This window comes from Babylonia areolata, chromosome 20, assembly GCF_041734735.1.
Source record: "Babylonia areolata isolate BAREFJ2019XMU chromosome 20, ASM4173473v1, whole genome shotgun sequence".
Classification (NCBI taxonomy): domain Eukaryota; kingdom Metazoa; phylum Mollusca; class Gastropoda; order Neogastropoda; family Buccinidae; genus Babylonia; species Babylonia areolata.
The window spans coordinates 37,987,511-38,001,357 of record NC_134895.1 but is presented as its reverse complement, the minus strand read 5'-3'; the positions used below and the strand labels follow the sequence as shown (position 1 = coordinate 38,001,357).

General features: G+C 40.4%; 1 protein-coding gene across 1 annotated transcript in view; it reads right to left on the bottom strand.

Annotated features, from left to right (window-relative positions):
* Positions 1 to 12,559, bottom strand: part of LOC143294601 (QRFP-like peptide receptor) — a 147,460-nt gene extending 134,901 nt beyond the window's left edge. The window contains exon 1 of the mRNA XM_076605976.1: positions 12,236 to 12,559. Within this exon, the coding sequence (XP_076462091.1) occupies positions 12,236 to 12,559 (324 nt within the window). The remainder of the gene's footprint in view (positions 1 to 12,235) is intronic.
* Positions 12,560 to 13,847: the final 1,288 nt, after the last annotated feature.

Here is a 13,847-nt window from a genome sequence, read left to right as displayed (position 1 = left end):
ATCTCCCTCTCTTTCGTTCTACGTTGTCAACACCCCTCTCCACCTCAATGAATCACCCTAAACCTATCTCCCTCTCTTTCGTTCTATGTTGTCAACACCCCTCTCCACCTCAATGAATCACCCTAAACCTGATCTGCTCCTCCTTTCGTTTCTATTTTGTCAAACCCCTCTCACCTCAATGAATCACCCAACATGTCTCCCTCTCTTTCGTTCTATGTTGTCAACAACCCCTCTCCACCTCAATGAATCATCCAAACCTATCTCCCTCTCTTTCGTTCTATGTTGTCAACACCCCTCTCCACCCCAATGAATAACCCTAAACCTATCTCCCTCTCTTTCGTTCTATGTTGTCAACACCCCTCTCCACCCAATGAATAACCCTAAACCTATCTCCCTCTCTCTCGATCTATGTTGTCATACATCCCTCTCCCCCTCAAATGAATCACCAAACCTGTTCTCCTCACTTTCGTTCTATATTGTCCAACACCCCTGTCCACCTCAATGAATCATCCAAACCTGTCTCCCTTCTGTTTCGTTCTATATTGTGAACACCCCTGTCCACCTCCAATGAATCATCCAACCTATCTCCCTCTCTTTCGTTCTATGTTGTCAACACCCCTCTCCACCCCAATGAATAACCCTAAACATATCTCCCTCTCTTTCGTTCTATGTTGTCACACAGAGAAATCTGCTGTAAAAAAAAGAAAAGAAAAAAAAAGAAATGCAAGTTCAGATAGAAAACTCCTCCGCGTGGACCATGTTTTCAAATAATTCTGTTGTTGATGAGGATAGCGGTGGTGGTGATGTTGTAGAAGTTTTCGTTGTTGATTTTGTTGTTGTTGTTGTTGGTGGTGCTGTTGCTGGTTTTGTTGTTGGTTGTTGTCGTTGTTGTTGTTGTTGGTGGTGGTGGTGGTGCTGTTGTTGATTGTGTTGTTGCTGTTGTTGTTGACAGTAGCATTGTCGAAAACTTTTCTTTATTTCAAAAGGACTATAACTACAAACGTAAGGGGAAGTGCAAGACTGCCTGAACTGCGCATGCAGACTTCAATTCGTACCTTCTGTTCATTAATTTTTGTCCCTTTCTTCTCTAATTTTTAGTCACCGATTCACCAAAAAAAAACCCAAAAAACAAAAACAAAAAAACAAAAACAAAAAACAAAACAAAACAAAAAACAAATAAAAGGTCACAGCTGATAATATGTTCAGCTAACTGGCTCCAAGATGTAAGAGAAAAAAACCCCACCTCTTAATAAATTGTATTCACGTCTCTATCGAATTTATCTTCGCCAAAGGTAGTTAAACATGTTGCGTTCTCGGAAAATTATTTTAGACAAGCAAAGCGAAATCGGAGACTTGTAGTAATAATTAGATAAATTTTGTCTTGGTGAAGGCAATTGAAATATTTCTTTATCTTTGTCAAGACAATTTCATCTCCTCGTTAAACTGAAAAGAACGAAAACTTTTCTGTGAATATTTTCACCGTGCTTATTGATTGATCGAATCAAATATGCTTATATTTTCTTCAGGAGAAAAAAGTGTTTGATAATGCATGGAAATGGGTGATTTTGTCCTTAAATGGAGCGAAGCACGGCTGTGGAAATATGGCATGAAAACGCTTTGGTTTGACTCGGCACAAATTCACCGCTTTATAAATACATTTATCATTATTAATACTATTATTCTTATTCTTATTATTGTTCATCTTCTTCTTCGTCTCCTCCTCCTTCTTCTTGTCATTATTATTATTATTATTATTATTATTATCATCATCATCATTATTATTATCATTATTATCATCATCATCATCATCGTTGTTGTTGTTGTCGTCATCATCATTATTTTCATCATCATTATCGTTATCATTGTCATTGTGATTACTATTGTTATTATTACCATAAACATTATCATTGTCATCGTCATCATTGTTGTTATCATCATCATCATCATCTTTATTATTATCATTATCATTATTGTTGTTGTTGTTATAGTTGTTGTTTTTCTTCGCTTTAAACTGATCTTTCTCATCTTAAACAGTACATTTTCATTTTGAAATTATACTCAATACATAAAAAGCTTGGATTTTAAAAAAAAGTGTATCACAAGTGAGTCTTGCCTCTCTTGTTATTATTATTGTTATCATCATCATCATCATTATCATCATTACGGAGAGTTATCTACAGGCTACTGAAACCAGGGGGTGCCCCTCCGGAAGCCCTGTATAGCAAGGCACACTCTCAAGAAGTCCCTTCATCTACTGCAGCATGGACCAAAGTCAGTGGTCAGTGGTCTGAACTCGCAGCTGACCGCAATGCCTTGGGGAAAAATGAATGAATAAATAAATAAATAAATTAATAAAACAACGTCCAAGCAGTCTGCCGCCAAGTTGGAAACCATCCCTCGAGTCAGAGCAACTTCCACGTGGAGGAGGATGCGACGAAAGGCAAGGAGACCCAACACCTTTTTCTCCAATCTGACACAGCAGTTTCCCTTCAGTCACTTGTGGACAGAGTGTGCCAGTCTCAGACAGAGCGTCACCAGTCATCGGCGTGTTCTGCACCTTGTTAATATTACGTGGCTCCACAACCCTTTCTCCATGGATCTTTGTCGGCACAGTCAAGTCACGGTTCTTCTTCTTCTTCTTCTTCTTCTGCTTCATCATCACCATCATTATCATCATCATCATCATCTTCTTCTTCTTCTTCTTCTTCTTCTTCTTCTTCTTCTTCTTCTTCTTCTTCTTCTTCTTCTTCTTCTTCTGCTTCATCATCACCATCATTATCATCATCATCTGGTTTTCTTCTTCTTCTGTTTGTCATTATCATTAGTAGTAGTAGTAGTAGTTGTAGTAGTAGTAGCATGGTATCTGTTTATTATTATTATTATTATTATTATTACTGTTGTTGTTGCTTATCATTGATATTCTTCCTCTTCTACTGTTTATTAGTATTGCTATTATTATTATTATTTTGTTATTATTATTATTATTATTATTATTATTATTATTATTATTATTATTAACATCATCATCATCATTATATCAGAAAATAATATATTAGTGGCCCATACAACACGGACGTGAAGGATTATCATACAAAATCAGTTAATTCGAGTATCACGAAACACAATTCTCTCCATGAATTTTGCTAATTACTTATTTATGTCATTCTGCTTTTTTTTCTTCTTGTTCTTCTTCATTTATATATAATTAGTAATATATCTGTCAAACGTGAACAACCCCTACTGAAATGGGCTGTGTGGCCTATTAATTGATAAACTACTGTCCGTGTCAGTGTCAGTGTCAGTGTTAGTGTCAGTTGTGTTTCGTTAGTGACAGCCCAGCGTGAGAGCGGGCGTCTTGAGAGGTGTCGCTCGCTCAGGCGTGGTGGAGAAAGGAAGACAGCTGCATTGGCTGTGTGGTCGTCAGGATGAAAGTATCATCAAGACCCACGGCCGGGTTTCAAGGAGTCCAGATAATCAACTTCTTTTGGAAAGGAGGACGGGGTGGGGGGGGGGGGGGCACATTCGTCCAGTGTGAAGACGTGGAAAACGACGCAAGCTGCGGGGATAAGAGTGGGATGATTGACGGAGGGATTCCAAAGGACTAGGGGCTTGGCCAGTGACAATCTTCCAATCACCATGTCAAGATCAGTCTAACTGCCTCTCAGAACAGTAGACAATGGCAGGCAAGGCAGGCTGGCAGTTTCAGGAACAAAACAAACACGTGAACAACCCCTACTGAAATGGGCTGTGTGGCCTATTAATTGATAAACTATTGTCCGTGTCAGTGTCAGTGTTAGTGTCAGTTGTGTTTCGTTAGTGACAGCCCAGCGTGAGAGCGGGCGTCTTGAGAGGTGTCGCTCGCTCAGGCGTGGTGGAGAAAGGAAGACAGCTGCACTGGCTGTGTGGTCGTCAGGATGAAAGTATGACGTACGTTGTCAGGGAGGGCAGGGGAAAGCTAACAGGTGGAAGAGAAGTTGGTTTAAATAATCTTTAATTATTCAGCAATACACATGATTACAATGCAATGAATGACAAAAGAGCATCAACAAGCTTAAAGCTTATACTGTGTTCACAACGTTGCACTTCAATTTTATCAGGACGGCTGATGAACCATATTATGACTTGTATCAAATAACATTCATAAACAGTAAGTAATGAAATAATGAAATAAAACAAATAAACAAACAGTACATAATATAGTAAAAATAATGCTAATATCAATATTAACATGATATTAAATTTATTATCACAAGAAAAGAAGTTAAAGATAATATCACGATGAACTGGGATTTTTTCCATTGACTATCAGTCATAATATCATCATCATCATTATCATCAAATAAATATGATCGTAAATAAATATCATCGTAAATATGATGGACGTTGTCAGGAAGGGAGGTCAGGGAAGAGGGGGTGGGGGGAGAGGGTTGATACGTGGAAGAGATGTGAATTACGTATCACTGTGGTGAAATGAGGGGGTTTTGCATTGACGGTCGTAATGTAATCAAGACAACGTAGATATGACGAACGTTGTCAGAAGATGGGGTGTGTTGACACGTGGAAGAGATGTGAACGAGATCACGATGAACTGCGAGTTTTCCATTGACTGTCATAATAAAATCAAGACGTAAACATGACGAACGTTGTCAGGAAGAGCGACGGGGGAAGAGTGGAGAGGGTGTGGGTGTGTGTGCGTGTGTAGGGGGGCTGGGGGGGGGGAGGGTTGATACGTGGAAGAGATGTGAACTATATCACGGCGCACTGGGATCTTTCCATTGGCTGTCAGTCGCAATGTAATCAAGACGACGTAGTATGACGAACGTTGTCAGGAAGGGGGCGGGAAAAGATGGGAGGTGGGGGTTGATATGTGGAAGAGATGTGAACGATATCACGATGAACTGGGATCTTTCCATTGACTGTCGGTAGCAATATAATCAAGAAAAACGTAAGCATGACGAACGTTGTCAGAAAGCAGAAGGGGGAAGAGTGGAGGGGGTGGGGGTAGGAGGAGGAAGATGAGGTTGATACATGGAAGAATTGTGAACGATATCACGATCAATTGGGATTTTTCCATTGACTATCGGTCGTAATATAATCAAGACGTAAATATGACGAACGTTGTCAGGAAGGGGGGCGGGGGAAGAGCGGGATAGGGGGGTTTGGAGTGGGAGGGAGGTGGGGGGGTGGGGGGGGAGAGGCGGGTGTTGATACGTGGAAGATGTGAACTATATATATATCACGATGAAGTGGGATTTTTTCCCATTGACTGTCGTAATGTAATCAAGACGTAAATATGACGAACGTTGTCAGGAAGAGGGACGGGGGAAGAATAGGGAGGGGGTTGATATGTGGAAGAGACGTGAACTTTATATCACGATGAAGTGGGCTTTTTCCCATTGACTGTCGTAATGTAATCAAGACGACGAACGTTATTAGGAAGAGGGCAGGGGAGGAAAAGAGGAGGATGGGGTGGGTGTGCGTGAGAGTTGCAACGTGGAAAAAAAAGTACACAACTACAATACCAAGAACTGGGTGCAGAACAAAGTCAAGATCACACACGATTAAACACACTTCTCCTCAGTCAACCATACCCCCTGTTAAGAGGACGATACAAAGGATTTGGCGGAAAGACTGCCTGGGGAAGACAGCGAGCTTTGGTTTGTCTGGGAAAAGAATGACTCACGAGACCCACGGCCGAGTTTCAAGGAGTCCAGATAATCAACTTCTTTTGGAAAGGAGGACGGGGTGGGGGGTCACATTCGTCCAGTGTGAAGACGTGGAAAACGACGCAAGCTGCGGGGATAAGAGTGGGATGATTGACGGAGGGATTCCAAAGGACTAGGGGCTTGGCCAGTGACAATCTTCCAATCACCATGTCAAGATCAGTCTAACTGCCTCTCAGAACAGTAGACAATGGCAGGCAAGGTAGGCTGGCAGTTTCAGGAACAAAACAAGACGTCTATTTCAGTTTCAGTTTCAGTAGCTCAAGGAGGCGTCACTGCGTTCGGAAAAATCCATATACGCTACACCACATCTGTCAAGCAGATGCCTGGCCAACAGCGTAGCCCAAAGCGCTTAGTCAGGCCTTGAGGAAAAAAACAAACAAACAAAAAAACCATAAAAAGAGAACTACTACTACTACTAATATGCATAAGGCGCAAAAAAACTTGATGAAGTCAACTAAAAATAAAAATTAAAAAAAAAGAAAAAAAAGAAGAAAAAAAAGACGTCTAACTCATTTCTATTGTCTAACCCTTCTTGTTTGTTTTTCTGTTGGGACTTTCCAGAATCGCTGCAGCTGTTTCATTTTGTTTGAGGTTAATCTGACTGCGAGTCGCCATCTCTGTCCCTAAACATCCCATGTACCATTTTGTTTGAAGTTAATCTGACTTTGTGTCAGCATGTATGTACTTAATTAAACATCTCAGGTACCATTTTGTTTGAAGTTAATCTGACTGTGTGTCACCATATCTGTACTTAAACATCTCATGTACCATTTTGTTTGAGGTTAATCTGACTGCGTGTCACCATATCTGTCCTTAAACATCTCATGTACCATTTTGTTTGAGGTTAATCTGACTGCGTGTCACCATCTCTGTCCTTAATTAAACATCTCATGTACCATTTTGTTTGAGGTTAATCTGACTGCGTGTTACCATCTCTGTACTTAAACATCTCATGTACCATTTTGTTTGAGGTTAATCTGACTGCGTGTCACCATCTCTGTCCTTAATTAAACATCTCATGTACCATTTTGTTAGGGGTGAATCTGACTGTGTGTCACCATTTCTGTCCTTAATTAAACATCTCATGTACCATTTGTTAGGGGTTAATCTGAATGTGTGTTGCGATGTACCATTTTTTTATGTTTATGCACTTACATGTGGTGTACTTGTCAAAATGACATTTGGGGGTTTTTGTTGTTGTTTTTGGCAAAACAAATGTGTGTACTAATAGAATACAAATAATCTTTATATTGTCTCATAAAGATGAGAGAAACAGACCCTCCCATAACATCTTCTACAGAAAGGGCGGTACCCGGTTGAACCTGAATCCCAAGTCAACACCAACAGCAGGCGTTTCTTCAGAAGAGAAAAGTTCACCTGGGAACCAAAGCTGAAAATCGGAAGAGGGCCAAAAACAAAATGTGTCAAGTGTGCATGTTGCTGCTATTTCTGATGGTGCTGATTTATTGTTGACACTTTTTTTGGTTGCTGATGCCGTTTCGGTTCTTGCAGTTGCTGCTGCTGGTATCTATCAATGATGGGGTCAGAAAATATTTTGGACACAAGTCTTCATCTGTCAAGCTAGCTATACATTTAACCAAGCACTTCTTATATTCTAAATGCCCGCACTAGCAGCAGGGCTGGCACAGCAATCCAAACAAAGAAAAGATAACCTCACAGCTTACGTTGTTTTAAAAAACGACAGCTCCAAAATGCACCAGCGAGTGCTTTGGGATAAAAATGTGTTCATGGCGCAGTCTAATTTGTCTTCAACAAACGCAGAGGAACGTTTTTTTGTCTCTCAACAATCAGCAGATTGCTCGCAGCAAGTAATGCGAATTCAAGGAGACGTCAAGATTTGTCTTCGTCTTTCCACTCACATTCTTTCTCAAGACAGGTTCTGCTGCCCACAATTCAATTTGCTTTTTTTTTCTTTCAAAGGCAGTGCTATTTCCTCAACGATTAAAGTATAGGAAAGCCGAATGATTAAAATTCAAACCGCGAAGGGGCAATGGATCGAATGGCGTTTTTTGGCTTTTGTTTGTTTTTTGTTTGTTTGTTTTTTTTTTTGTTGCTGTTGTTGTTTCAGAGAAAAAAAGAACTATATCATATTCATTTGTTGTTGTTGTGAATGCAAGTAAATGCCAAATTTTTCACAGACGAAAACCCACAGGCTCAAAGGAGGAATGTGATGTGGCAGAAAGGTTAACACGCTTATATATCAATACAGTGTCCGTGAGGGGCTGGGTTCGAATCCCGGCCTCGCCCCTTCTCCCACGTTTGGACTGGAAAATGAAACTGAGCGTCCTACACGAAGGTCCCGTGTGCAGCACGCACTTGACGCACTGAAAACGAACCTTTGACGACATTAGTGTTGGCCTCTGGCAAAATTCTGTTGAAGAAATCAGTGCTGATAGGTAAACAAATTACGTTTCTTTTCACCCCTCTTTTCACGTGCTACGATACACAGACCGCTGTGTGTTCAGTGTGCCTTCCACCTTGTTTTCACCTGCTCCTTTGATTGTGCCGCACATTATCAGTTGTTGCTGCGTGTGTTTAAGTATATGTCAACAATCCCCCCTTCCCTCCTTTTTTCTTTAAACAAAGTGAACAATGATTAATGATTGCAGCATTGTCTGCGTAGACTAACTCATTATACACCCCCCACACCCCCTTTTTTTTAAAGACTCCCTTAAATGTGTAAACGGAAAAAAAAGATTGATTCTAAGTTTTGTGCACGTATTAATTTTGTATGATTTGTACCTCTTCCTTCCATATGATTGTAACAAGCCCAAAATCAGTAAATGAAAAGTTGTATTTATTCCATAAATGCTATTGATTACTTTGACATAGTTATGTAATGCCGGGTATTGGTCTGACTATTTCCATGGTTTTTAGTTGATTGTGTTATTCAAACGGTGGTCGACCCAAGAAAGTCCGGATAAAAAGAAAGAAAAAAAAACGTATGCAGGCACTCAAAGCCTGACAAAGTGCGTCGGGTTATGCTGCTGGTCAGGCATCTGCCTAGCAGATGTGGTGTTGTGTATATATCATGAAAATGTCCGAACACAGTGACAGCTCCTTGAGAAACTGAAACTGAAATAGGGTCACACTTCTTTTCAAACCATGTAAATTGAGGGGTTTTGTTTTGTTCAACAGACACATTGTTTTATTTTGTCTTGGTTTCTTTTCTTTTTTTTTTTAGCTTGTTTTCTTGCTGTTCTGTTTTGTGGACTTTTTGTTTGTACATTTAGCCGTTTGTTAGAAGGACGGGCGCAATAGCCGAGTGGTTAAAGCGTTGGACTTTCAATCTGAGGGTCCCGGGTTCGAATCTCGGTAACGGCGCCTGGTGGGTAAAGGGTGGAGATTTTTTCGATCTCCCAGGTCAACGTATGTGCAGACCTGCTAGTGCCTGAACCCCCTTCGTGTGCATACGCACGCAGAAAATCAAATACGCACGTTAAAGATCCTGTAATCCATGTCAGTGTTCGGTGGGTTAAGGAGACACGAAAATACCCAGCATGCATGAACCACGACAGAGTCATCGGCAAGTCGATGTTGGTCGTGTAACGGAAAGAAAGAAAGAAAAGAAAGAAAGGATTAATGACATCCGAGCACACTTTGCTAGAAAAAAAGAATTGTGTGGTTGTGGTTTGTTTGTTAGTTGGTGGAAGTGGCACTGTTTTGTATTTGTTTTCTATTTTATTTATGCAGATCTGGAATGAATGTTTGTTCAAGCATTAAAATCATTCACCGAGTTGATGTATACGCTTCTGTTTGTATGGTTCTCGGTCGGTATAAAAATCAGATTTTGAATTCGGATACTTGAAATGATTCACGCGAGGGTTTTTTTTTCTTGCATTACAGACTTCTTCTTAGTTGGACAACACTGTGATAGAAATGTCATAAGAAACCGACTACCTGACCCATCCCACCTGTCACCCCTCCCCCCACCCTCTCTCCCCTCTCTCCCTCCCTTTTCCCCCGCCCCCCCCTCTCTATCTCATATCCTTCCTACCTGTCCGTGCGTGCGTGTGTGTGTGTGTGTGTGTGTGTGTGTGTGTGTGTGTGTGTGTGTGTGTGTGTGTGTGTTCGTTCTTTAGCGTCTTTTCACTATCAGTGATATTAGACGATTAAAAAAAAGGGGGATGGGGTTGGGGAGAGGGGGGTTGGGGAGAGGAGGAATGAGAAGTCAGGATAAGACAGAAAAGGTAGAAAACTGCTAATGCATAACTAACATGAAATTAGCTCTAACAGTAACAATTCAATGATGATGATACTAACTAAAACCATTAACACAATTATGAAGTACATTAAAGGAATGCAGAAATAGGGCTGTGAACTACTAATGTTTTTGAAAGTTCTAACTAAAAGAACCTCGTTAGAAATAACTCCCCCAAAATCATCTGCAGAATAGTTTCTCTCTATGAAATACTTGGGCAAGAAGATATGTAACTGCTGACAGTGAAACAAACTATGATGCAAGCCGAACTGCATGTGTGCGTGAGTGTGCATTTGTGCGTGCGCAATATATATATATATATATATATAATATATATATATATATATATATATATATTGTTATCGTCTCTCTCATTTTGTTACAGACTCTACAGGTTCTATTTCCAGTTCCAGATTCAGTGAAGCGTCAAAACGTGCATGCTTATCAAAGTACGCTCCATCACATCCCCTTAACATGTTACGAACATAGTTATTACTTTCCTATTGATTTTGACATTACCATAAGTGAATTCATCTGTCATCAATCTCTCTCTCCCTCTCTCTCTCTCTCTCTGCGTGCGTACGTGTGTGTGTGTGTGTGTGTGTGTGTGTGTGTGTGTGTGTGTGTGTGCGCGCGCGCGCACACACACGTTTTCTTTCTTTCTTTCTTTCCATATGCATCTTATTATTACCGTGCTTATAACTTTATGCAGTATTGTGTAGTTAAGACCCTGTTCAGGGCGGAGACTGGATGTAAAAAGAACACTCCAGTACTTATCAATCATCCTCGAAAATAAATAATTTGTCTTGTCCTGTCTATCTCTCAATCAATCAATCAAACAATCTATTTATCTGTCTGTCTATCTACCTTTCTGTCCATCTCTCGCTCTTTGCACTGACAAAGTTCGGAAACAATATCATCGGCATCGGATTATTTCACGCATAATCGGATACTTCTCGTAATCTCACTGTCTCGGCAATGCATGATCTCTTACGCGCTCATTCGCTCCTTTGATGGCACCACATGCACGTGCATGACGTGCACAATGACAATACCGGGTGAAAGTGTCTGCAGTCCAGTTTTAACTCTCTCCATACGAACGGCGAAAGAGACGACGTTAACAGCGTTTCACCCCAGTTACCATCATCAAAATATTGCAAGCGGAAGGCTCTTATACTGAAGAGGTGAATGTTGACAAAGAATACCACAATTCTGACGACGGAAGCTAAAGGTTGGGTGATTCAGACACCCACTGGACATCCGAATGGTCTGTGTAGAGGAGAAAAGAGGACTGGCCGTACTGAGTGAGTTAATGAACAGCACTGAGTTCAGAGCAGTGATGACGTCAACAAATGAGAGACATGGACACAGAGAGAGAGAGAGAGAGAGGGAGACAGACAGACAGATCACACAAGACACCTCATCTATTGACTCACACACAGTTGATCACTGGCCAGTTCATTGATTGATTGATTGATTCATTCATTCGTTCATTCATTCGTCTATTCATTTTGGTGTTATTCAATTTTTTTTCGAGGGCTATGTGTGGTACTTGGAGGTGTGTGGTGAGGAAAAAAAAAACATTAAAAGAACAGAAGAAAAAGACGGTGCTAAAAGACATAGAAAGTTATTCATTCATCCAATAATTCCATCATTCACTCTTTCACTCTGATTAAAAAAAAAAAAAAAAAAAAAAAGAAAAAAAAGTCACTCAACACGAACAATGCAGCTTGCATATGTTCATTCTTCCAGGAATTCACTTACTCGCCCTTTCACTCTTACACACACACACACACACACACACACACACACACACACACACACACACACACACACACACACACACACACACACACACACACACACACACACACATATATATATATATATATATATATATATATATATGCTCACTAAACACGAACAATGTAACTTACCTTTATTCATTCATTCAGGAATTCACTCATTCGCCCATTCACTCTGATATATATATATATATATATATATATATATATATATATATATATATATATATATATATATATATGATAGATAAATAGATATGTATATATATATATATATATATATATATATATATACATAAATATGTATATATATATATATATATATATAAATATGTATATATATGTGATAATATAGATATAAATACACACACACACACACACAACACAACACAACACACACATTTATCATACACACATACACAAAGCTCACAAAACACGAACAACAACAACAAACAACAAACAACAACGCCACCACCACTGACCTTGACGGGCACGCAGAAGGACACCAGCACCAGATCGGCAGTGGCCAGTGACGTCAGAAAGATGTTGGTGATGGAGCGCAGTCTCTCGTTTCGCAGCACCACGAGTATGACGAGGGAATTCCCGCCCAGGCCGAACAGCAACGTAAATCCGTAAACAATGGACACTGGCACCACTTCTGCGATGGGCAAGGAGGCCATGGAAGCGTCATAGTCGTAGATGTAGTCCTCGTAGGCATCGACCAGAGTGACATTTTCTCCAGCCGTCACTGTAGCGGAAGTGACGTTGATGGTGACGAGGTCTGACGTCAGGGTGGTGGCATCCATGGCTTGTTTTGTTTTGTTTTGTTTTGTTTGTTTCGTGGGTGTGTTGAGTTCCTTCTCCAAGTCAGTGGTCGGTGGTGGCGTGTGGTGTGTTCGGTGTGAAACTTGTTTGTTTCTTTCTTTGTGTTGTCGGAGTTAGTTTTCACAGCGATCTGTGTTGTTGGACGTCATCTGTGTAGAAAATATTAAAATGTTTAACATTTGTTCTTCGTTTCGTGTTAGAAATAAAACACAACTTAAACGGCAATGGTCACATGCTAACTCCGTACACATACTGCTTTTTCTTCAAACCAGAATACAACTGCAAATGTAAAGCGAACCAACACACACACACACACACACACACACACACACACACACACACACACACACACACACACACACACACACACACACAACTCTCTCTCTCTCTACCTATCTATCTCTCTCTCTCCCTGTCTCTCCGTCATGAACAATTCTACACACACTTAATCAATCCACATTATTTGTGTCTCTGGAATTTTGCCTTCATGAAGCCTCCTTACATAGCAAAAGAATGATCACATTCTGCATTCCCTGCTCGTCATCAGTCCTTGTGACTATACCATCCAAATATGTAGGCCTGCAGTGTGTTGTTGTGAACAAAATATCATCAAAATATGTAGGCCTGCAGTGTGTTGCTGTGAACAAAATATCATCCAAATAATTTTTTATGTAGGCCTGCCTGCAGTATGTTGCTGTGAACAAAAATATCATCCAAATATGTAGGCCTGCCTGCAATGTGTTGCTGTGAACAAAATATGATCCAAATATGTAGGCCTGCCTGCAGTGTGTTGCTGTGAACAAAATATCATCCAAATATGTAGGCCTGCCTGCAGTGTGTTGCTGTGAACAAAATATCATCCAAATATGTAGGCCTGCCTGCAGTGTGTTGCTGTGAACAAAATATCATCTAAATATGTAGGCCTGCAGTGTGTTGCTGTGAACAAAAATATCATCCAAATATGTAGGCCTGCCTGCAATGTGTTGCTGTGAACAAAATATGATCCAAATATGTAGGCCTGCCTGCAGTGTGTTGCTGTGAACAAAATATCATCTAAATATGTAGGCCTGCAGTGTGTTGCTGTGAACAAAATATCATCAAAATATGTAGCCCTGCAATGTGTTACTGTGAACAAAATATCATCCAAATATGTAGGCCTGCCTGCAGTGTGTTAATGTGAACAAAATACCATCCAAATATGTAGGCCTGCAGTGTGTTGCTGTGAACAAAAATATCATCCAAATATGTAGGCCTGCCTGCAATGTGTTG